Below are 26,036 nucleotides of genomic sequence, written 5' to 3' on the forward strand. Positions count from 1 at the left end.
TCGTACTAAATGTTTTTTTGCGTGTTTCCCTGACGCTCACGCCGGCGCGGCGTGATTTCCGGGTAGCGTCAGGGAACTATCTTGACAGCGAAGCGCAGCGTCTTTGGCTGCTGTATCCGCGGCTCGCTCACTGTCCCCGGTCAGAAACACCGGAGCGGCGGCGGCGGCGGGGACCTGACGGCGCGGCGCGGCACGGCACGGCACGGTAAGACCGCGTCCTCTCACTGCAAATCATCCTTAAACACGCTGTTTAAGTAAATCACGAAACGCGTGGTTAGGTTAGAAGCGTTTGTGGGAACTGACACAGCAGCACATGTGCTCGCCTCCACGCCGGGTGCGGGTGTTGACATGAGAGTAAATGTTTCCCGCTGAACTAACTCTGATTAAAAGCCTCGCATGACTTTGTGCCTGTGTAGTGTTTGCTCCAGGGCACTTCAGGTGTCGTTCAGAGACTTTATCGTTGCTGCATTGAGTGCAAGTCTCCTCCTGATGAAATGTGTCACCGCTGGTTTCTTCACATCTTGGTGTCGCAAACTTCCTGTGCAGCTCAAAAGGCTGAGTTCGGTTGAGTTGAGTTTCCCTCACACACTAACACAACAAACACCAACATGATGCTTTCATCACTTTCAGTGGCTTGTGCAGGATTTCAGCCTATATGCTGAATAAATACAGCAGCTGCAACCAAAACCACACCTCGAGCCAAATTTACTCCTGTAGCCACACAACATGCTTGATTTTTTTTATGCATAACATTCATTTTTACTGTCACTGTCTAAATGTCAGCTTAGATTGTTATTTGTCTTATGGGGCCTTGGAGGGGAGGTGGAAAGCAACTGCGCAAAGGAGATCATCAGTCAAAAATACCTTAAAGCAAACTGTGCCTTTGAGGATAAATCAACTGAGCGGATCAGTGGCAGATGTAGGATTTCATCTGCTGGTTTGTTTGAGTGTTTCTCTCTAAAGTAAACTGTCACTGCTTGGCAACACATGCACATCCAAAACACACAGTAACACAATCAGGCGAAAGGAAGGAGAAAGAAACTGTAGCAAGCAAGCAAAGCTTCTTTATATTTTCCACAAAAGCTGAGTCTCCACGGGAAGAAGAAATTAAAGTAGAAACAGCTTCTCAATACTGGCAAAGATGCTGTAATTTATTAAAGCCAGTGTGTTGCCAGAATATGGATTGCATCACTTGAAAGTCAGCAGGACAGGACATGAAGTCTCTTGTTATCACAGGCGGAAATTTCATGTCATCTGACTCTGTATCATTGCTTTTTCCTTTTAATTTAATGCTTTGTTATGTGTTGTTGCCAACGCAGTCGGCTGAACGCTGCCAACCAGCTGCTGTCAGTGAACTTGTTTACCGTGCCGACATGGAGCACACAGATCACTAATAATGCCTGAGTGATCGATTGGCTTAATAACATGACACGGCTCTGGATGTGCTGTGCTCGCGGGAGCTTTGTGTACTCTGCAGTTATTCATTACCTAGGTGTGCTCATGGTTTTGATGCAGGACGCCATAGCAACAGCAGCAACAGGTTATCTCCTGTTATCTGTCTGCGCCTTGGCTGACAAACCCATTGGAAGCGAGCCCCCATGTGCCACTCCTTGTAATCCTCCCCTTGTGGAGAAAAACAGTTCAAATAGGTGCTTTTTAAATAACATTTGGGAGACAAGAAAAATCCCATATCATCAAATATTTTGAAACATATTGTGTATATAAGTATTTGATGTAAATATCCAGTGTGGCTGATTAAACATAAGACTTTGGTATGCACTGATGGGGACCTGACTGGGTGACATTTGATCATTGCACATCAGAGTACCTGAAACATACACAGAAGAAAAACTGTGTGTGTTCTGCAGAGCGGGAATCAGAAGACTTTTAGCGCTGCAGCCTGCATATTATTGACCGTGTGAGAGAAAATGCAAGCTCTTCATTATTATTTTATGTTTTCAAAGTACACACGCAACTAAAAATAAACCAGAAGTGTTACGATTCTGGTAAAAGTCCCTCAGCTTAGTTTAACAATCCTGTTCCAGAGTAGGGAAAAGCTGATTGCCTGGGAAAGTAGCTTTTTTTTGTTTGTTAACGTTTTACATTATCAGGGTGTTTTCTCCAAAGGAAACATCTCTGGTCTGTGGAAAGAAAGAAAATTCCAGTGGTGTCTTGACGTCAGAAGTCAGGAGCTAAAGCCTGAGACAGTTTTGTCTTTATCTGTGGCCCTCAGGCAGAAACACACCACGGAGCAGTGGGAGAGATACAGTGGCCGGTGCTCTTATGAATGTCTACACTTTGAGTCATCATCGGTTTGTTTGCTTCATTCGCACATGAACACACAGACGACATAGAGACACAAGCACATACTGTACATGGCACTGGGGCAGGAACAGGTCAAGAGTGGCGGCTTGTGTCACTCGTAAACAACCGTCACACAAAATACAGTTGTGTGTCATTCGTGTGCAGCTGCAGCGTTGCAGTTTGCAGTTTACCTTCAGATGGGAAAATACTGAATTGCACAAAACTCTCAGTGCTTGTTTAATCTTGTTGTAGTGAGAAGCACTGAAGTGTGTTCATGTTTACACATGACACTGTGGTATTTCTGGAATGTTTTCCCAAACTCAGTCTTCTCCACTGGGATCCATGAAAAGGGTTAACTGATAGCTTTACGGCCGAAGAGGAAGTTGTGTTTTTTTTTTAATTCTTATTATGAGCGTGCTGTGGGTGAAAACTGGAAAACAGAAGTTGTATTTCAGCAGCAATGTGCCTCCTGTCACAGAGGTCAAGTAACTTCTCACACTGACTCTGAGGCTCAGATTGTCACTTAGATTGTTTTTGGCGTGTAGTCTCTCATTAATGATCCTCTGTGGTCTGAAACCACATTAGACTTGCATAGGCCTGGCTTGCCACAGTGGTTTAATTAGCTGCCCTTCTTTTAGTTGCAAAATGTGTTCACTGCCAGTTTACGTCAAACACACCCGAAAATCATCTGTAGTCTCCTTCCGTCCACTGATGTCTTGTCAGCTTGATGTTTTCTCTTTTTTTAACAGTGTTCCTTTTCATGTCGTCTTGTATAAATTCCTGTCCTGTTTTTCATTTTTCTCTTCAGAAATAAACTGTCAAACACTGTACGCTGCTTATACATGCAGCACCCAGTCTCAAACACAAACATACTCCAGTTATTCTTGGAGGAATGCCCCCGCGCTACAAATAATCGTCTGGTTTGAAGGATCAGTGACGAATTACTGACGCATGTTTGTGGTTTACAGCCTCACTCAAAGGCAGTGGCCTCACATCACTTCCAAGAATTGTGGGATGCTGACCCTTCTTACTATCAGCTTTTCTGTGGGAAGACATCTTCACGCCCTGTAGGACACAATAGGAGATTCCCTCCAACCGTCCAGGGCTGACCTTGACCACAGGCTATTAGTATGAGAACTGCATCATTTTGTCTTTTCATATGGCTCCCAGTTGTCACTCCGCGTGACTCCCAGCGTGTCAGGGCATCAACAGGAGCTCCTCGGTCGGCTGCAGTTTCTACAGATGTTATCTGACAGAACTTTCACTCGACTGCCATCGCAGCAGGTGATAGGATGCTGATGACCTCAGATTTTAGGTGTTAATGTGTGATTCCAAGTTGCAGGATTATGCAGACCAGGATATTATGGTGGAGATCATGATTCATTGCATCAGGCACAAAGGTCATGGGCATATTTCCTAAGAAACAGCTGACATTAGTCGCCAAATATCAGGAACAGGAAAGGGAAGGCAGTGTTGTCACCAAGCGGGGATTTTGCTCAGTCTTTGAGCACATCTGCACCCCAATGCCAGGAAAATGTACAAAAACAGCGTGTGTGTGTGTGTGTGTGTGTGTGTCTGTGTCTGTGTGTTACAGCATTACAGTCTTTTGCCAGTGGATACCGCTATTTGTTGCTCTGCAATGTGTGTAACACTTTTTCTGAGTAAATCTAGTTTTAGTAATTCAGTAAACACCCCATGTTTTGTGAAGCGGAGCAGCTTTAATCCTTTCATGAATTGTGGGTTAAATATCTGTGGTGCGAATGCAGTGTGCGTGCGTGTGCGTATAAACAGAAAATGTCAAACATCAATACTCCCATCAGGACTTTCGCCTTCAGCTATAGGTCATTTGAAACCATTTATGTAATTGAAAGTGTCCTGAAAACAATTGGTGTCCTCTTACTTCTCCCCCTCCCCGAGTCTGTCTGCGTCTCTCATCACCTCTGTCCTCCAGGCTTTGTTCCAACAGCCCTTTTATAAGCTGATAATGTGACTTGGCTGTTGGGTTTTAAAAAACTTAACAAAAAAAAAAACACAGGCACAAGAAGGGTTCGGACATGTGTGTGATATTATTCGTTGTTGTTGTTTCAGGGTTAAGATGAGGCCAGCGGCAGCCCCCTCCTCCCGTAGAGAGAGGGTTAGATAAGCGGGATCTTGTCTTATAGAAAACAAGGTTTAACAGGAATCTGAGCTTGTGGTTTTCCTGAAAGTCTCTGGAATGCTTGTGGTGGGAACACGATTTTCTCCTCTGCAGCATGTTTACGTGTTTAAGTGGAGAATAAAATAATGGATCTGCGACGGGGCTGCTTTCTGGCTTTGTTTACAAGATGGCCTAATCTAGCCTCATCAAGTAAACATTTATATTCAGACACTGGTTCGTCTTGTGTTCAGTGGATGTTAACATGGGAAGATGGAAGCCAGATGATGACGGTAAATGTCCAGAAGGACGGAGACTGAGATTGTACTAGAACAAAGACAATCTGCAGCTGCTCTTTTAGAGTCTGCCAACACATGTGTGATGTATGTTGAAAATATTTCACTTGGACAGAATAGTCAGGATTCTTTCATTCCACAGGTACCTCTGCATTTTTATGCACTGTACTGCGCAGCCAGCCTGGAGTGAGCTATATTTGCATCAGGCTGAGAGAGGTTAATCATTACCAACACTGAGAAGATGGCAATGTAGTGTAAGAATCACATTTAAAGAAGCCAAAGTTTCAGTTTTCAGTTTCTGAGTTTCAGCTACATGACCTTTGGTGAAGGTGCCCCATGGAGAAACAAATTCTGTTTATGTTCAGTTTTAGTCAATAAAATACACAGTGTGCATCTAGGACTAACAATTATTTTCCTTTTGATTAAGCAATTATTCATTTAGTCTATGAAATGTCAACAACAAATAGTGAGTAGTAGTGAGTGGTCACTTCAAAAATCAATCATAAATTATCATATATAACAAAGAGAAGCAGAAAATTCTCTCATTCGAGAAGCTAAAAACAGCAACTGTGACGTTTTTGCTCGAAAAGTTACTGAAACTATGAATCAGTTACAGAAATGATCTCCAATTAATTTCCTTTCCATCAACTTATCGATTAATCCTCTAATCAATGCAACCCTTATCGTCCTTGAGGCCTGACGAATGTGTTGAATTTATTTCCCTCCTCATAAAAATATTTGCAAAGCCAATTTTTGAAATTCTTTAAAGGCATGCAGCGTTGAAGCCCTTGTGTGGAAGCGTGCACTCATCGTCTTCACCGATGCCACGTTTCTTTGTGTTCCCTCAGCATCAGTAGATCAGCAGAACAGTGTAAAAGCGGCAGCAAATGTATGATGTGTCAGCGGGTTTGCATCTGCACCCTTTAACGTTTGCACAAAATAAGCAAAAAGGAAACAAACATGGCTGCATAAAGCTTCTAGTGGTCAAAAACTCCACATTTATTAGATAAAATGAATACTTGCTTAATCAATAAGGAAGATAATTGTTTAGTTGCCATCCTAGAAACACTATTTTATTGACTAATACTGTAAACAAACTTTATTTGTTTACAAGAAAACTCCATGGGGCACATCCCCCAAAAGTCCTATAGCTGGAACTTTGCTACATGAGCTTGTTGAAATCTACATTGCCGACACTGAAAAGATGGCAAAGACAAATAGACAATAATTCATTTATTATTTTTACATTATTATTACAAGTGAATGTATTGTATTTATCAACTGTGTGATGAGACCACTGGCTTCTTTAAGACCTTTTTTTATTTGAAAAAAAATGACTTAAATAAACATGTGTTCTCTATCGTTAGTTCCCACATACAGTAAGGAGATCTGTCATTTACAGAGTCTGCGGCCTCCAGGCTTCCTGTTTGTATTTTGGTGGATCACTGACAGGTTGTATCTTTAAAGCATGTGTGCTGTGTACAAACAGGCCCTTTGTTTGTACTGATGCCACTGAAAAGCTGAAAATAGTGATATGATGGTTAGCATGTTTGCACGTTGGCAATAAAGCTTTGTATTATGCTGCAGGATAAGATTCGCACTGAACATTAAAACTTGTAGTTTACAAGTTTGTTTTTCAATATACTTATAAATAATTAGGAGTAATACCCTGTGAGGTGAATGTTATATGAACTTAGTTGAGCTTGCTAGCTGTATGTTAACTCTTTACTTTGCTTTTTCTAATCGCACAACTAAAAAAAAAAAACAATTAACTGACTCTTTTTACATCTAATGAGGAGTAAACTATTTAAAATGCAGTGATTGAATGTACTAGTGGCCTTGTGGGTGAGGGGTTAAACAGGACTGGCTGTCATGCCTATCAGGTAACCGTTACCATGGGCAGCCTACAAGCATGTAGTGGGAGGAGGAGATTCTTTTCCAGGCTCCTCCCACAAGTGTATATTGCCCTATAGAAAAGACCCTGGGTGTAAACTACAACTGTAAGGTTCACTCCCCCAAATCTAACAGAAACTACGCTGGGGAAGGCATTCACACACACACACTCACACACACACTCACACACTCACACACAATCATTTCCACACACTCACAGTACAGTCATGCAAGTCGCTCTAGTCAGTGCTCCTTCCTGTTTTTCACTAGTTCCGTCTTCTCTCGTGCCGTACTAGCAGTGACTGGGCTGAGGAGGAAGTCCACAAAAAGTTTGTCAAGGAAGAGCCACAAACCGGGTGAAGAGGAAGAGAGGACCCACAAGGAGCTTTCACAAGGTCTTTCATGAGGAGGGTGTAGCTGGTGTTTGTGCTGTGACGTTTTCCCCTGGGGGGGTATCTGCCAGAAGCCATGGGGGCTCTGAGAGGTGGTGTTGGCATTGAAAGGGGCAGAGACATGCTTTTGAAAGAGAACTGACACATTCTTTGTAAGCAAACTCAGTGTGAGTGGAGGACAATCAACCAACCAGACAAACCAGATTCCTCCTGATGGATTTTAGGGGGAAATTCTACCCTGAAGCCCCAGAAACTGCCGAGGAATAGATGTCACACACCCTCTCTCACACACACATCAGCAGCAGAGGAGAGGGGCTTGAAGGAGCATGGAGGCACTGAGAGAGTCTTTTCTGCTTTTGACTTTTCAGATGTCATCGTATAAAAGAGCCACACTGGATGAGGAAGACCTGGTGGACTCCACCGGTGACGACATCTATCCATCATCACCCATGCAGGTAAACATGCAAACATCTCGTGCTAAAAATAAAAGGATGGTTTAGTTGTCAGCATTGGATCCCTATACAGCACATTAGAAATGTACAGGCATTTTGAGGGTTCACCACGCCTTATGAAAAACAACACTGCTTTCATGTGGAAATCTTAACCTTCTCCAAAAGAAAAAAAAGGAAAAAGGGTTAATATTTTTAAAAAGTTTTAACTGAGACGTTTGGTCATAAATCCCTGAGGAAGCAGTTCAAATAAAAGTGTCGAAATCATTTTTGCAGTGTCACCTCAGCATGCGTCTGCCCAGTCCAATAACTCATCTAATAAAACACTATTTTAAAAGTGCTGACATGGTTACTTAACTAAATCCGACTTTCACTACGGTTCATCTTACTGTGAGACTTTAATATTCTTAGCAAGTTTTATTTATTCAGAAATCCCTTCTGGGATCAAGGTCTGTTTTACAAGACAGAAATGTCAGTAATTTACATGTATATGACATAATAACAAGACAACCCAGTCACACAAAGCAGCCATCACACAAAAATACACACTGAGCACACTGATTAAATCCTTTGTATCTTTCATGTCTATGTGTCTATGGAGATATAGTCTGAAATATTTGCTGGTAAATCTAAACATGAACTAAATTCCTTTGTTAAACAGCATCACGTTACACGGGTTTTACAGCTTACAGGTACACCCACGTTACGGGTGCATGTATTCTGTTAGCACGCAGAATCCTGTAATTTCTGCATTTTCTTTTCCTTTACCTTTTAGTTATGGTCTTAAAAGATTGAAGGATAAATATCTGCTCTTTGAAGACTTTGTAAAATATCAGTGTAAGTCTTTTATAGACTGCCAAGGCTGTTTCTCCAGCTTCTGAGCCTCAGAACAAGGAGCTGAGATTTAAAAGTGTCATTGCTCAGATATTTTATTTGACCTGAAATATACCTGAGGACTTTGACATGATTCTGCCTTCATCATTTTTGCTGCAATTTTTGTTTTTAAGGTAACAAACTGTGGTTTCCAGAGATGGTGATGAACTACAGATGGAAAGTGCTCAGGCTTGGCTGTGGGATTCTCTCAATTACACTCAGAAACACAGTTTAGGTCCAAACCAACCAAACATGCTGAGCTCCTGGGATTAAGAAGCCACTGTGGCTTTGGCATTTGCTTCGGTCACATTTCGTCTGACTGCTGAACTCTCATCCAAGCTAACAGCAGTAAATTCGATCCTTATATATACACTTTAGGGGTAATTGACTTCCACAGGATACATGTGAGGTCCAAGAACTGGCATTTATTTGCAGCAGGGATACTGGCCAGAGTAATAATGTGGCATGAGAAAGATTTGTGAGTGGCCCCTGGAATCATTCCTGTAGGGAATAAATTTCCTGGTTAGCTTTAACTGAAGGAGAAGCAGGGTGTGCTGTTGTAAGATCTGCACCAATCACTGATTTCATTTTTTTATATATTAATAACCACAAAACCTGGACTTTCCTCCAATTCAAATTCAGAATCTTGTATGTTGGTTTTCTGGGAGGTTTCGCACTATTTATCTGGAGGGAACTGATGACTCCTTTGATTGACTTCCTCATCCTTTACAGGTGAACCGCAAAAGCATCAGATATGATTGGAAGAAGATTATTGTGGTTTTTTTTTTTTCCAATCTGGGTCAAAAGGAAAATGGTGTGTTTGAGTGCATGTTAAACTAGAGCAGAGGAGACAATAGAAGAATGCTTAACCTTCTCTGTGCAGGGCTGCTGAAAGGGGCACGATAGAGAAGCCACTGTGCTTTCAAACCAAATCTGTCATCAGATCCCTCAGAAGCTGTTTGACTGTACACAGTATTTTCCACACAGCACAGTAACATTGTTAAATGCCTATGTTTATGAATTTTACAGCTGATTTTTAAATTATTATTAACCACACTAAACCTCGTCAGAATGGTCATATTCAGCTTGGGTTGGATTAAATGAAGCACTTAAAGGTTTTTTCTTCTGCTTGCTCTTGCAGGTGACTCTGCTGCACGGCCGTGGTCACACATGTTGTCCACACAGGACACAAAGAGAGAAGAGGGTGCTGTTTTTAGTGTGTGTCGTGTCTGTGGGCCTGTTCATATCTCTCATCACAACTGGGGTCTTCTACAAACAGAGTGAGTTCAAACTTCTATTTAAACTCTGTGCCACTGCGACATACACAGAGACGCAGGTGCTCTCTGTGAAGTATGCTGACCACGTGACTCCAGAGTAAACCTCAGTTTCTTATGTCCCAGTTAATCTTATCCAGGTTATTGTTTTCACTATGTTGTCAAATCAAAAACAAAGCAACCTTTCCACACAATCTGAAATAAAGAAACACACACTCACACACAAAGAGGAGAAAGGCTTAAAGAAGTAAGGTCAACAGTTTCGGAAATTTGCATTTCTGCTTTCTCTCTGAGAGTCAGATGAGAAGATTGGTACTGGTTGCATGTGTGTGTGGTAAATATGAAGATACAGCCACGAGACAGTTAGCTTAGCTTTCAGGAGGGAAGCAGCTCGCCTGGCTCCGTCCAGAGGTAACAAAATCTGCCTTCTTTTATGTGCCACACTATCTTTTGGCCAGCAAACTGTTGTTTGTAGACATTGTTGTTTGATCAGATTAAATAAACGAGATATAATGTGTTAATCAGCGAGGAGCCAGGCTAACTGTTTTCCCCGTTTCCAGTCTTGGTGCTAAGATAAGCTAATCGGCCGGTGGCTCCAGCTTCATATTTAGCGCACAGATATGAGAGTGGTATTGATCTTCTCATCTGACTCTTGGTCAGACAGAGAATAAACACATTTCCCATAATGTCAAGCTAGTCCTTTAGTCAACAAGATGTCCAAAGATGTTGCAAAAGAGGTTCCCAGGTCTTTTCACATGTAGACTGAACATTTTTAAAATGTTAAAACAGCAAAAGTTTTTCCAAATGTCTGACAGAAATCAATTCTTGTAACCAGCTGTTGTTGGTGCCGCTCTTTGAAAATCAGTTTTTTTGCCCCATCATCAAAGCTGGTTTTATATTTACCAAAGTGACCATAAATGTATATACCAATGACCAAGTCTTTGGGGGGGAGGTTAATTGTTTTGCATGCATATATATTATAAAACTGGTCAAAATTATCACCATCTATCACCATCTGTTACCTCATTTAGCTTAAGGGGAAAAGATCCAGAGCTGTAGCAGTTGACATAGTATATGCAGTAAAAATGTTTTTAAACCAAAGCCACACCTTCAGCTAAGCTGCCTAAAAACAACTCTAAATCTCTCCCTTGAGCTTGTTCATTATGGAAAAAGGGCTGGTGGATTTACCATCACATCCAGGCGACGTCTCATCTGTGTGGGTTTCCTCACATTTACCATGGGAAACTTAATGCCACTTCCTCCCATTCAGAGCCGCATGTCAGATCACACTTTGAAATAATGAAAGGAACAAGGATGAATTCTCCTCGGGGTGCTAACCTAATCATTGCTCGTAACTTTGTCTCCGTCTTTGTCTCACACCCTTATATGGGCAGGTGGTGAAAGTATTGCAATGAGTCAGGTATTAAAAGGTGTGCTGTACCCTGGCATTGCACTCTGTGCCCAGTAATGACCGGCACTTACACTTCTCTAAACACTGAGAGTTTTCTAAAGCTCTTCCTGTTAAATAGCTTTTGTGTTTAGACTTTCAAAAGTAACACAGACCAGCCAAAAGTCCCTGTGCTGCCCCTCTAGTTGTTTCCTCTTACAATGATTCTAGAGAGCATAGACAATATCTGTTCTTAGAAAAAGTATTTTTGGAAGTCACATTTAGGCAGTTACACAAGGCAGGAACAGCGGCATGTATCTACGAGCCAGGAAAAAACACTTTCAAACGAAGGCGATCGACCTTAAATCTAGTCCTGAATCACTTAGATTAAATGATCCAGGCTCCTTCACCCTCATTTGTTAATCTATTGTGTACTTATCAATGAGGTGACAATAATTAATATGTGATATTGCCATCACACTTCATCTAATTATTTACAAAGGATTTTTACATGGAGAAATTTTCCCTCCAGGTTGCATATCTTGGCCATGACCTTTTATAAGATAATAGTTTCCAGATGGTCTGGAAACCTGTGTGCGTATTTGGATGTCTGTCCATGAAATATTTTCAGATTACACACTGTGGACCTCAAAAATGTGTTTTACTAGGAGAAAGTGTTTCCCACAGGAGAGTGGCTGATAAAGTTGAGGCATCTATGAATTTAACCTGCTCTCTTTTTAAAATCCTCTCTTGTGCAGCTCACCCTGGCTTGTGCTTAACCGAGCCATGCATTACCGTGGCCAGTGCAGTAATAGGAGCCCTGGACCGATCCATTGATCCCTGCCATGATTTCTACAACTTTGCCTGTGGCGGCTGGGTGAAGAACAACCCCCTCCCAGAGGGCAAGTCGCGCTGGGGACCTTTCAGCAACCTCTGGGAGCACAACATGCTTGTAATGAAGCATTTATTAGGTAAGGGACCTTGTCTGAGGTCTCTCCTCTGCTGCCTTTACCCCAGGGAAGAGGTGTAAGGTGTCAGAGTTCTGTCTCATTTTCCAGCATTGTGGAAAGTGCTTGTTTTTCATTCAGTGGATCTTATGTCTTTATTTGGGCAGAAAACAAGACGATGAAAGGTCTGAGTAAAGCTGAGGAAAAGGCCCAGCGATATTATCAGGCCTGCATGAATGAGGCAAAGATTGAAGACTTAGGACCGAAGCCATTACAGGAGCTAATCACCCAGGTATGCTTATTTCCTAAAGCGGTCAAACATCACTCATCATTTCCCTCCATCATTTTTATTAAAAAAAAAGATTTCCTTGCATCCAGCCATGTCTGAGCTTCTGCTGAAACCTTGTCTGTCTCAGATAGGAGGATGGGCCCTGACTGGACCCTGGGACAAGAACAACTTCCAGGAAGTTTTGCGAATAGTGTCAGCCAACTACCGCACCTCACCTTTCTTCACTGTGTTTGTCAGCACTGACTCCAAAAACTCCAACAGTAACATCATCCAGGTGAGAGGATCAGGGATTTGCATGCAGGCTACTTTATTAGGTTTTAATAGGCATGATCGATTTCAATAGTCCTATGTAAATGTAATTAATATGTAAATATCTAGAATCTCAGGTAGTGCTCCATTTTCAGTCACATCTAAATTCTTACATTAAATTCCCTCCAATACAAGCAGCTGTTATAGGTTTGGATAGATTTTGCCACTGGATAGATTTTATCTTTACTGATATCCTGGAGATGATCCACTCTTTATCATAGTGGTGTTAGATTCACACTGGCAGTTTGACATGAGGGTTCATTCCTTTGTAGGGCGTCTTGAGACCGTAACAAATGGTAAAGATATGATCTTTGTTGAGCTTCTGCTTTTAGCCTGCATGCTGGCAACAAGAGGAATGAAAACAAAAAGCCATTTGTGAGTACTGAAATGGAAGCTGAGCTAAAAGTCATAGGATATTTCTCTTGACTCCAGGTGGATCAGTCCAGCCTGGGACTGCCTTCACGGGATTACTACCTCAACAAAACAGCAAACGAAAAGGTACTGTGAACAACTTGTTGACAGCATTACACTGATTTCACAGAAGTTAAACGCAAATTACATGCACAAAGTTGGATGCAGCTGAGAGCAAAAAAAAAAAAAGTTAAATCAGTTAAGAGTTTGAGAACATCCAAAGGCTCAAAGCTCATTTGCAAAGGAAGTCAAGAAATATTAAAACTGAAATATTTCAGCTTCAGGGAGAAACACTCTGCCTACTTGATTATATTTGCATAGTTTAGGATTACCTTCCTAACTGAATTTTATTACAAACACAAACCAACCCCCACTTTCTTTCCAACCGCCCCCACCTCCACCTCACTGTTCTACCTACATGGACTTTGCAGTATCTGACGGCATACCTCAACTTCCTAATGGAGTTAGGGGTTCTTCTTGGTGGCTCCAAGGAGATGTCTCGGACAGTGATGGAAGAGATCGTGGACTTTGAAACCACTCTGGCCAACATCACAGTCCCTCAGGAGGAGAGGAGGGATGAAGAGCTCATCTACCATAAGATGGAGGCTAAGGACCTGGCAGTGAGTGTCTCTTGATCGTCAGCTTGATAAAACAACAGAAGTGGAAGACAGTACTTCAGAAAATTATTTTCTACAAATCATGAATGTTACACTGCTAAACCAAAGGAAGTGGAAAGTTGTATGATTTCAACATGTCTCCATCTTTGTTTTGGCGTGTAGACTCTGGCTCCTGCAGTGGACTGGATGCCGTACCTCACAGAAGTGTTTGCTCCTGTGGCGCTCAACGAGTCGGAGCCGGTGGTTGTTTATGCCAGGGAATACCTCCAGAAAGTTTCTGACCTCATAACTAAAACAAACAAAAGGTCAGATACTTAGCAACACTCAACAATTTTTCCATGTATGTGTGAAATGCAGGCTGTATGTTGCTCTGCAAGTGTAGCTTTGTAAATATCTGTTCGCTTTGAATTATGATGATGCAATAAAATGAATTAAATGGAAGAGCTACATCATACAGTATATATAAGTACACATCCTCCTACTGAAAGGGGCAATAGTAAGCATTTGTGCATTTGTGAAGGGAGCAACAAAACAATAAATTCAATATTTCTCTGCAGCCTACTCAACAATTACATGATAATGAAGGTGGTGAGGAAGATGGTTTCCATTTTGGACCAGAGGTTCCAAGATGCTGAGCAGCGCTTCCTTGAGGTCATGTATGGAACCAAAAAGGTAAGAGAGGCTATGATGTAAACCAGCATGACACAGAATCCAACACAGAGGTGGGATTAAGCAGATAAAAAGTGAAAAAGGCAGCATACTGTACATACTTGACCTGCTGCAGATTCTCATCCAGATAATGTATTTTTAGCATGTTTGCGAACTGAATACAAGCATCTCAGTTGCTTCTTTTTCATTGTCTTACTTTTTTTTACCTACTGACTTAAACCAACAGGTAAATCTTTATTTGAACTGTTACCATCCATAAAAAAAACTAGTTGAATCACTAGGAAAAGTCCTATTGGCCCCAGTATATGTGGGCTTTTTAGAAATGTAGCACATACTGGCAGAGGAAATGGCCCAAAGCCAAACAGCTGGGTTTATACAGCTTTTCGCTTGAACTCTTGTTCTTGTGTGCGATACTCTTCAGAGGATCCATTTTTAGTCAACGCAGATAAAGGAAAATTGGCACCACAAGAGAAGCAGAATTTTCCCTTCAAAGTGACAAGACTTTACAAGAACTGTAAATTATCAGGCAGTGATTTAAGTTTTCTGTGGAAACCTGACTATTAAAGTTCATGTAAACAAGAAACCTGGTTTCCTTAACTGGGATAAGAGGTTTGAAAGAGAAATGTACTCAACACAGCATATATTGGCATATATGTGGTTTAGAAATTGCCCTTTGTGTATTTGGCCATTACCCCAATACAACAAAGGTGAAAGGAATTTCATTTGTGGCATTCAAGACATTAAAGGACCTACTCTACGCTACACAGCTAACATTAGCATTAGCAGCTGTTTACTTCCAGTCCAGAGAAACGTTGTTGTTCATTCCTTTAGGGTTAGGGTTAAGTAAACAGCTGTTCATGCTAACATTAGCTCTGTAGCAGTAGCAAAACTTACAAATAGCTCCGTTAAAAAATGACATTTGAAAAATTCAATAGCTGCACGTCTTTCCAGGAACAGTGACCTGGTTTCTCGAAATAATGCTCTGACCTCACTGTGAACAGTTTTCATTGGAACTAGTCCTAGTAGACGAGGGTATTGTCTACAAGTGTAGTTTTTCAATGCAGTGAGCAGCACAAACAAAATTCCATTCAGCTCCATTGTACTGGAGTGGAGGCAGGACTCTGAGAGACTGATTTCTTTAATCCACAGTGAATCAAACCAAAACAATCTGATAAAATACATCACAGGTAAATGAGACAATGTTTTCCATAAATTTGGTGAACTGACCCTTTAACAAGACACACCAATGAAGATGTTCGGACATTCATGTCTGTCGTTCTTGAGTGTGCATTGAGTTGACTCTGAAGTAAGTTGTACTTCCTTCTCAGTGGATAACTGTTTGACTTCGAAGTGACCACAGCTCTTATCTGGGCAAGATCCTGTTTCCTCTGCCTTGTTTTCCACTAGGGCCAAGCTGTAAAAACATTTCTAAAACTTTCTGTGTGTATCTCTTTGTGTGTCTGTTTAATGTGAGAATGCAGCTGTGTCTCTTTTTCCATCTGTGCCTATGTGCCCAAGTAGATTTTACAGCTCAGAAGTCAGAATACTCATTTCCTCACTGTGACCTTGTTCATTTTTATCTTCGTATACATGCAGCCCCATTTGTCCTCGTCCTTCCTTTCACCTGATAATAACTTTGTCGTATAGGGATTTTTTTTTTTTACCTACAGTCAGTGAATAGGCTGGTTGAATGTGAGATTTTCATTATGAAGTTTGACGTAAAATCGTTGTTTTTAGTCAGATGGTTGTGTATGAGTTAACACCCACTTTTTAAATCTTATTAAATTTGTGAATACAAGAAAAAATGTGATGAACACATGATACATTTCCTGCATAATTCTAGAAACTATGATCATACAGTTATATTTGATGACAAAAACATGTCACCACATTTATAACAAATCCAAGGTTTTTCTAGTCTTGTTTGGTCTCTGAGGCTCTACAAAGTGTCAAAGAATAACTCATTAGTAAATTAAACTGCCCTTTACAAGTAAGGATTTTGGTTTTTTTCCCACTGAAATAACTCCTCATCCATTTCCACTTCCACTGTTGCTCCTCTGGTGGGCGGCTTGCTTGCATAACTTTAGTTTTGAGTGTAAATTAGCCAAGAGTTGGCATGTGGGCTGTCCTGTTGTTGACATTTTGTCTACAAAAAAACACCACTCAGTCCTTTAGAGGGAACATTGTGTGTCTCAGCCCACAGAGGATAACAGCTCAGTGTTGCATTACCAGGGGGGGGCACAGAGGTCATGGATTTCTCAAGATCACAACCATTTTCTCCCATTTTCTGCTGTGCCCATTTTCTTTGTTTGATGAGTCTTTATCACAATGGCTCTTTCAGAGTTCTCTGTGCTCTACATCAGTGAATTTAAGTCTATTAAAATGTATAGATTCAAGATTTCTTTTAACAGTGGAAGTGTTATGTATTGTTGCAATGCAACTCTGCTGATATAGATTTTTATTGATGTCTTAAAAATATGTTTCTTAATTATCCTCTGACATAAATGCAACCAACAGAATGTAGCCTGCTATTTTCACTTCATGTAGAGAATCCATCCATAAAGTTTCCATGTGCATGCTCATCCTTCTCAGGGTTGCGGGGGTGGGGGGCTGGGGGGTGACACCCGTCCCAGCGTACAATGGGCCAAAAACAGGTTGATTAACTATCACAGAGGTATACAGGGAGAAATACAGTCGTAGTTTGTAGAACGAGTCATCTCAGTCGGAACATTCTCACAGTCTCGCTTTCCCTTCGCTTCTGCTTCACTATCACTACTGCTTTTACTGCTTTTTCCACCTACACATGAGGTCCCATGGCTGAATACCACAAGCCCTCTCACGCTCATCATGTTATAGGATGTGTTATAGGAACATAGGAAGTGAGTAGTTGAAGCAGACAACATGGGTTTAGTTAAATCTGACACACTGCAAAAAAAACAAACTCCAGCAGTGTAAGAGAACATGAGCATGTATGTCTTAATGTGTTGATTTGACGTTGCAGAGCTGCACTCCACGCTGGAAACTGTGTGTCAGCGATACTGACAGCGCCCTGGGTTTTGCTCTTGGAGCCATGTTTGTCAAAGCCACCTTTGCTGAGGACAGCAAAGCCATTGTAAGTTTTTCAAAGTCCTTTCTCTCACAACCGCTGCTCCTGCTGCGTCAGATGATGTGCGTCTGACTTTCCTCTGTCTCTTCTGTGCTTCAGGCTGAAGATATGGTTGCAGAAATAAAATGGGCATTTGAGGACAGCCTGAAGTATGTGAGCTGGATGGACTCAGAAACAAAAAAAGCAGCAAAAGAAAAGGTGGGAGCCGTGTATTTCTTTACCAGGAAGTTTTGCTACTGCTGCTTTAGGGAGACAGTAATGTCTGAAATGAGTGAACCATTGAAATGAAGCGGCTGAGAAATACAGCACTGCCACCTGGTGTGAAAATGTGTCTTTTACAGTTTTGTTTTTTTTTTATGTCATCTTTCTCAGGCAGATTCAATATACAACATGGTCGGATATCCAGAGTTCATCATGAACGCCACAAAACTGGACAAAGTGTTCAATGATGTAGGTGATCGTGTAACTATACGTCCTAAACCACTGTGTCTCTTTTATTTATCACATAATGTCCCATTTTTCAATAAAACGCAGAACTTTTCTCATTTCTCTTTTTAGTTTGAGGTGGTGTCAGAGCTCTACTTCCAAAATGTCATGCAGTACTACAACTTCTCAGCCAGAGTGACAGCAGACCAGCTGAGGAAAACTCCCAACAGAAACCAGTGAGTTGCTCCCTTTAACCCTCATCCCCCCCTCCCCCTTTGCCAGAGAGAAGGTTGCACGCTCTGATGGGAACACATTCCCATTATACTGACTCAGCAGAATACTGCCTCCATCCACAAATGTTCCTAGGCAACCAACTTCTCTCTGCTGAACTGATCCTTGTCTCTAATTGGGCTACAGGGGAGGGGAGGGAGGCCGATCAGGGTCCCCATGCCTTCCTAACTGATCCGCGGTCAGCCTGGCACAGCAAACCAGGCAGAATCAATATTCTGAATTTGCTGTGACCTTGATGTCAGCCTGACTCTGTGTTCCTTGTTTTTGCAGGTGGAGCATGACCCCACCAACGGTGAATGCATATTACAACCCAACCAAGAATGAGATGGTTCTGCCTGCAGGAATCCTTCAGGCTCCGTTCTATAGTCGATCCTGGCCCAAGTAGGTCTCCTTCATTGCACTTTATTAAATCACATTTGGTAGCTTTTACTAGAATTGTCAAGAAAGAATTGTTACACAAGATCCATTGACAATTGTGCCTATATGAACACTAAAACGGGTTTTGGCTCTTTATTCATTCCCTCTGTTTGTATTGGCTATTAAGAGATCTGCTCCTAATAAGCTTTCAGTGTTAAAGATCATCCATAGTCCTCGACTGTGCAAAAATGCTTCCTAAAGCTTATCAGAAGCTAATGTGAGGCTTCATCAGTCTGAGTCAGAAAACTTGAGTTCCAAGTTTTTTGTTTAGTTTTTTTTAGTAGAAAATTTCTGCATTTTGTTACTAACCCTCTGCTGCCGCTCAGCAAGCAAACGCTGTCTGGAGAAACACAGGCAGATACAATATACATTATATACAGCGCCCTGTGGTGTACTGTAGATATAGCCTGGTAATCAGACTGAACTTCCATTTTGTGTTTCTCTGGGGTAGATATACAATAATGTCACAATGATGACAAAACTCAAGCGAGTCATTGCACAACATCCCGTAAAGCACTTTGGTTTATGTGCAGATTAAACAAGAAATATTGTGTTGATAAGCGAGCTCTAGAGGTGCTGGTAGGCACAATTTGTTAACTCCAGACAGAACCAGGCTATCTAGTTTCTACGCTTAGTGAAACTAATTAACTGCAGCTGCATATTGAATGGACAGATATGAGTCTGGAATCAGTCTCCTCATCTAACTCTTGGCAAGAAAGCAAAGAAGCACAATTTCAAAAATGCTGACAGTACATGCAAATATCTAAAAGTTGTCATCAGGGATGAAATGGTAGATGTGACATGTTTCTTTCATGCCTCCGCACCAGCGACAAGCAGGGCTGGAGGCAGAGGCAGTGTGTCTCCGGGCTGTCTGTCCGTCCCACTCACGTGAACATGATATCTTAGTGCACAGTGGGGGAATTTCTTCTAATTTGGCACCAACATTCACTTGGACTCGAGAATGAACTGATTAGATTTTGGTGGTCAAAGGTCAAGGTCACTGTGACCTCACAAAACACGTTGCTTGGTATAACTCACTAGTTAATATGTTAATTATGACACAAGTGTCTAATAGGATAAAACAATGAAGTGTGTTGTGAAAAAGATAAATACTTAGGCCTGTCTTTGTGGGTTTTATTTGCAAATGGGCTCAACATACAGAGATCAATGATCCCCTCAAAGTGAGAGCCCCGAAATTAGAGCAGTCCAGTCTCTTACACAAGCAAGAATGTGGAAGTATCCTCCCCTAGCTGACTGTAGGTGATATTGGGGTCCACAGATGGGTAGCCATGATGTCTCAGGGGGAAAAACAAGTAAGAATACAGAACTACTAAAGAACTACTCCTTCACAGTCAAGGGCAGTCAACTCTGACAGGACTAAGCAAAAACACTTCTGACCATTATTCAACACTGTAACTCAGGAAGGGGAGATCATGACCATATTTCCTTGGCAACTTGGCTGATTGGTGGAGGCATACAACCATTGTGTTATTTTATTATTGTTTTTGTGTTCTCCAGAGCTCTTAACTTTGGTGGAATAGGCGTCGTCATGGGACATGAGCTGACACATGCTTTCGATGACCAAGGTTGGTAAATAGCTTTCTTTTTAAACAGTTTACATGTCAGAGGATGACAATTAACGTGACCCTTCTAATACTCAGGTGTTTAATAAGAAATGTTTTGAAGCACAACTTGGCAGAGAGCACAGTTTTATTTCACTGTTTCATTCAAACAGGGAGGGAATATGACAAAGATGGAAACCTGCGTCCCTGGTGGAAGAACTCTTCCGTGGAGGCCTTCAAGAAGCAGACTCAGTGCATGGTGGAGCAGTACGGAAATTACAGCATCAACCAGGAGCCTCTGAATGGAAGACACACTCTGGGAGAGAACATTGCTGACAACGGTGGACTCAAAGCTGCCTACAAGGTCTGATATCAGATAGGAAGTAGAATTCACCTTGAATATGTTCTGTATGTGAGGAGGAGGATTTGAACTTGAGGGAAATAGCTTTCTGTCCCTCATGTAAACAAACAGCATACCGCTGGTGTGAGGGAGCATGTGGATTATTGTGGAACGTTTAGAGTCTTACTGTCTATGTTTCCAAAGCTACATTGTCAGATTGCATGTTTGCAAGGTCATAAAACTATCACTCAGATCTCAGATTAATCCCCAGCATTAGTTTAATAGTCAAGGTTGTTGTGGGTCCAATCATTAATCTGTATTGGAAAAAGCAGGTTGTGTGGTTTACAGTGTAGCCTGGAAATGCAACAGGTGGTTATAAGTGGCCTTGTCAGCCTCTGGTTACTTCTTCACATGCACACATTCTTTCCATCTAATCAAAGGTCAAAGGCTAAGAAGCAGTCGAGCAAATCACAAGTTATATGCTAACCGGAGAGAAAACTGTAGAGGACCTCAGGATGATCTTTTGTTTTCTTTGGTCTGTATTACTGCATACTTCACAGAGTGAAACAGTGATTGCATGTGTGTAACGTGATCATTTGTCGCTTGGAAGGCTTACGTGAACTGGATCAAACAGAACGGCGAGGAAGCCACACTGCCTGCCCTGGGAATGACCAACCACCAGCTGTTTTTTGTAGGATTTGCCCAGGTTTGTACCAATCACAGTATATTCTTTTTTTCACGCGATCATACTGTCAACATACTAATACTTCTCCTGTTTTTACCGTATGTCATAGGCTCCCCTCAAGACATGAAAATATTCTGCCTGGTGTAATATTTTTTTGTCTGATCTGTTCTTTTTCCCTCACTGAAAAACCCATCATCTATGAAAATACAAATATTGTTCATTTCTAGAGTTTAACTAATGGACACAGAATTTCTCCTATTTAATTGGGTTGGATGCTTCAGGTTTCCACTTGACACAAGTTGCACACTGGACTGTGATTGATACAAAATGATACAAAATCGTGCTCATATGTACACGTGTTAAACTCTGTCTTTAAAGTAGACAAATGCATGTGAAAACAGCCTTTTGCAAAGTGAAGCTCAAACATCACAGTCAAGGGACAAGAAGAAAAACCCATTTTTGACTATCAAAATAAAAAAATGCCCCAAAATAAAATAAAACAAACATTGTATCATAGACAGGATATTTTAAATAAATTACATATTTAGAGCTTTAATGCCAAGACATGAAAAAAAGTCTCTTAACCCTCTTTGTAATTCTTCATGGAAATTAGCAAATCATTTTGAAGCACAAATAAATTTCCATTATTGAGTCTGTTTATCCTTTATTACTCTTGCAGGTATGGTGCTCTGTCAGGACACCCGAGAGCTCACACGAGGGCGTAATCACAGATCCTCACAGTCCATCAAGATATAGAGTCATCGGCACCATCTCCAACTCGCATGAATTCTCCAAGCACTTTGGCTGCAAAGCTGATGCTCCCATGAACCCTAAACATAAGTGTGAGCTTTGGTGATTCCCTGTTGTTTGGTGCTGTTTATCAGCCAGGAGTGAAATGGACTTTGGGGGAAGATAGCTAGAGATACTGGTAAAGTCTCTCTGGATTGGGATAACCACTGAAACTCCTAGCGCCTTACCACTTAATGCTTAACAGGCTCCTTATCAGGACAAAATGTGCCTGCTCTGTATGGAGGATTGTAATCTTCAGTGCTTCTCCACAAGGACTGTTGGTTTAGCAAACAGCTTTCCCCAAACTCTGAACTTAGATGTAGCTATAAATACGCTTTTAGAACACTGGAAACCCAATAGATGGTTATAAAAATTGGGGGAACCACTCTCAAAATGCCTCATTTGTCACGTAAAGTGATAAATAAGCCAAGTGACGTTTCTCTTTCTTGTAACTCTTCACTGTGCTTGGATCTGCTCCAGTTTATTTTTACTGTATTTTATTTATGGTCACAAATTTTTATATGACAGTGGACAAAAAGATGCAGGATTTTTAACCTGATGGAAGATGAAAATCTGTTTTAAATCAGTTTTAAAACTGTTTCTTAAGAATTGGTATAAATATGTTTTAATACCACAACAATAGTTTCACTTTGAGGTATTGCAATATGTCAGACATATTTTTTTAACAATCTGTTTTTATGCACAATGTCACATCAATATCTCTGTAAAATGTAACTTTGACCAAAGTAATTTTTGGACTTGATGTCAAGATAGCGGTGTCCCATTGTTTCCCGTTTCATTTCTGTAATGCAAGACCAAATGCAAATCAGAAACAGAATTAAAGAATTCAGAATATATAAAATTTTTCCCATCCAGAACTTGGTCTTGTAGATCAAGCCATAATGTGCCATACCTATTTTTATGATTAAGAGTTTATCACATTATTTTGTATAATAAAACAAACCTTAAAACACCTTTGTGTCATTTGTTCAGTTGCTTAATGTAAGGATAATTTCTTGAGGAGATGAGAAGAACTTATTGGAGGCCGGAGAATTTGATATGCATGGAATAATATAGTAGATACTGGAAGGCGGAAGCTCAGTTTAACATTTTGTTATCAATGATCAACGGGTCAATAATCAGCAAACATGCATTCAGGAGATATTGACAAAGAGCAACTTTTGAACACATCTTATATAGGTTGTAACATGTTCCAACAATATACCATACCATACATAGTAAATCCTGACTAACTTAAATCTGTATCTTCTTGCATATCTGCCGGACTCCCTGGTGCCATGTAAGAAAGGATATGTCATCACATTGTCAACTGTGGTTATATAAGTGCTGCACAGGTTAGACAGAGGCCTGTAATGAAATTCCACCATCACTTGAAATCTAACTTGCAACACAAAGATGTGTTAACTAGATTTATATGTTAACCAATGTGTCAGATTATTACTTAACCAACTAGAATGACAAGGCCAAGCAGTCCTACACCCCTTTTTTTTCTCAAGTATAACTGTTTATTTATTGTCTGTGATCCTCATGGAAGACACCTGTACGGTTTTAATACCTGTTGTGTGAAACGATGACGTCAGCATTATACAACTCGTGCAGCTCTACGGCCTATGAATTGTCTGCTGTTAGTGTGGAGTGTGGTGTCTAGTGAAACTGAAATGAAAATGTAATTAGTTGATACTGATTTAAACATTCCTGAATGCTGCTGGTGCAATGTTACTCACTGTTACTAAGAAGTGCAACTCTGAGTAAAGCGGATTCAGCATCTTCTGCCACCTGATGCGGATTTTTATCTGGATCTGCACCAAACTCATGGATGTCAACGCCATAAATATGTCAGATTTTTTTTTTCAAGACCAAAAAATTATTTCCTGAGACTCTCCCGCAAATATCTCGCAAACGTGTGGCTGTGAGGCGGCCGGGTGACCGGTAGATGCTGCTGCGTGCACACGGGTCCGCCCCTCAGGCCGCAGCCGGTGCAGAGCGCACACTCAACCGGAGCTGGTGTCTGCATGTGGAGGCGTCTCAGCCACTCACGTCCGCCACAGGAGAGGGGCATCATACATGCAAATTACCAGATACATTTGTGCAAGTTGAAATTTTGATATTTAATTTTCATTATTATGCCTCAAAATATGTTAGTCATTAACGATAGAAATTTTAATCAAATTTATTATAATTTAATTAATAGACTTTGATCCAATAAAATGTAAATCTGAAAGCGAAAATTAAAAAAGAAAAGAAAAAGAAAAAAGAAAGAAAGAAAAAAAACATTATTTAGAAACGTGAACCATGCTTTGGATGTCTGGATGTATGGATATCTGTATTTGACTGAAGGTTAGTTGATTAGCCGAGCGATTCCGTAACTGGCCGAGAATTGCCGAATCATCTGTCCTGCCCGGACTGCTGGAAGCGGCCGCAACGCCATGTTGGCGAAGTCTCTCATCTCTGTGAGAAAAAAATGATAGAAAACATACTTGCCGAGAAGAAAAGGTAGATCGCCGAGGGAGGCTGAAGATCGTGGCGATTATTTCTTTTGAAAGAAGCGAACCGGGCCGGATCCGCAGAGGTTCCGGACGGGCGAGGGAGGCTAAACCTCCCACCGTCCCCATGAATAGCACCGCTGATCCGAACAGCGACTTTCCATGAAAAAAGACGTTTGTGTTACTATTCGAGCTTCGTTATCCCAGTTCGTTAAAGGGATTTGGGGCCTACTTCAAGAATCTGCTACGCTTGCTCTATGCATGCAAGCTAGGCGTTGTTTGTATCAGTATTTATTAAGGTATTGTTTTTATTTGTTGATTTTTTTGCGATGAGTTTGCCACCGAAAGTGGTCCCCAAACAAGCCGCTGTCGCAGTTAGCGGACCTGGAAGTGGCCCCTCTCCGTCGAGCCAACTGCGGGCTACCCTGACCTCCGGGTCCCTGCCGCCGGGAGCCCCAACAGCTCCTCAGCCCGGCGCTGTACCGCCACCTCAGTATCCTTTGACTTGGGTAACATGGATGTGTGGTTTTATGCATTTCACTTCCCCTTCTGTGAGTAGCACATATTACAGTTTTATTAGTGATAGATAATAAAGGATTGGATGCGGGGATGATGGTTTCGTTTGGAGGGAGCTGGGAGGGGAGGGGACAATTAGCTAGCCGAGCATGCTAACATTAGCTTATGGAGCCGGTTGTCATAGCTAACGGAAATGTCAGTTTGGTTTCTGGGAGTTGACGCTACATTACTGCCTTTAGTTACACTTTTGTTTAGACGTGGGTTCAATTTGAACATAGTGGTGTTATATATTCATTATAAATGAGATGACAATATTTAGTATAGGAGAGCTCCATCACCGGCAGGCTGTCGGGCTTGCCTCACCGGTTGCCGGCTTTGTTCAGTTATCGTTGTTGGTTAGCAAGGTGCATTAGCCTCGTTACAGCACCAGCCTGCTAATTTAAGAGAAGGCTCTTTGGCTAGCAAGTGCACATGTCAGTGAATGCAACGTCGCAGAGTAGGAAGCTCCATCAATTTCAGGATAATTACCTGTGGTTTAATAAGGGGGCTAATGCAGTCTGCACAAGGCCCGGGTCGGAAGAGGTGCACCTCCGTGTCCGTTTCAAATATTATTAGCTTTTGAGGGGGAGTTCCTGTGCACCTTGACAGGCCTGTCAGTGCCTGGGCCGGTGAGCTCTCTCTGGCCCAGATAGCTTGCATAGATTAGCATTTAAAAAAAAAAAAAAAAAAAAAGTCGCTAGCTAGTTTCATTAACGTCTTTGTTTGCTTTAGTATAAACAGATTATTAAACCACCATCGGATGATAAACGTGTCAGACTTGCTTCACGGATCATAATTGTGTCTTGTCCTCTGCCATATATTTGTCTCCAGGTATTTAACATTGCATGTAGGGCTCTATCAGAATCTCCTGTCGTGGCTTTTTGCTGTCATTGCCCCAGATTATTCCTTAACCTTTGAGTTCACGCAGAGCTAGACCAATATTACTCTACCCTACTTTTAGTGGAATGAAGTCACTGGTTATGTCACCTCCTGTTTTATTTACAGCATGGTGGCAGTAGTGTGAGAGGGAGGATTAGGTTGATGTCTCCTGACTGTCAGCGGCAGAGGGATGTGTCTTTTGTGATCTGACAGCTTCTGTTGTTGCTTAGCTCTGGGC

At 41.5% G+C, this 26,036-nt stretch overlaps 2 protein-coding genes across 17 annotated transcripts in view; both read left to right on the forward strand.

Annotated features, from left to right (window-relative positions):
• The first annotated feature begins 69 nt into the window (after positions 1–69).
• Positions 70–22,834, forward strand: ece1 (endothelin converting enzyme 1). Of its 3 annotated transcripts, none has more exons than XM_071495391.1 (19): positions 70–205; positions 7,388–7,474; positions 9,483–9,621; positions 11,761–11,973; positions 12,117–12,241; positions 12,366–12,512; positions 12,980–13,045; positions 13,390–13,578; positions 13,738–13,880; positions 14,133–14,247; positions 17,246–17,356; positions 17,450–17,548; positions 17,723–17,800; positions 17,909–18,012; positions 18,338–18,448; positions 20,003–20,070; positions 20,220–20,410; positions 20,997–21,092; positions 21,751–22,834. In XM_071495391.1, exons 2-19 carry the CDS (start codon positions 7,388–7,390, stop codon positions 21,925–21,927), a joined length of 2,259 nt encoding a protein of 752 aa, XP_071351492.1. In that variant the 5' UTR covers positions 70–205; the 3' UTR covers positions 21,928–22,834. The 3 variants fall into 3 exon arrangements, with proteins under 3 accessions (XP_071351492.1, XP_071351493.1, XP_071351491.1); XM_071495392.1 differs by lacking the exon at positions 70–205 and adding an exon at positions 6,776–7,022; XM_071495390.1 differs by lacking the exon at positions 70–205 and having other exon boundaries at positions 6,805–7,474.
• A 1,121-nt stretch (positions 22,835–23,955) lies between these two features.
• The window catches only part of eif4g3a (eukaryotic translation initiation factor 4 gamma, 3a), a 49,814-nt gene continuing 47,733 nt past the window's right edge, over positions 23,956–26,036 (forward strand). For 5 of the 14 annotated variants that reach the window (XM_071495373.1, XM_071495375.1, XM_071495388.1 and 2 more), the window contains exon 1: positions 23,958–24,857. In XM_071495373.1, the coding sequence (XP_071351474.1) occupies positions 24,694–24,857 (164 nt within the window). In that variant the 5' untranslated portion in view covers positions 23,958–24,693. Of the gene's footprint in view, positions 24,858–26,036 lie in introns of all 14 variants that reach the window. The other 9 variants (XM_071495374.1, XM_071495376.1, XM_071495382.1 and 6 more) reach the window with 3 other exon arrangements.

This window comes from Trachinotus anak, unplaced genomic scaffold (genome assembly GCF_046630095.1).
Source record: "Trachinotus anak isolate AG129_WGS33_773 ecotype Australia unplaced genomic scaffold, CSIRO_AGI_Tana_v1 ptg000013l, whole genome shotgun sequence".
Taxonomy (NCBI): Eukaryota; Metazoa; Chordata; class Actinopteri; order Carangiformes; family Carangidae; genus Trachinotus; species Trachinotus anak.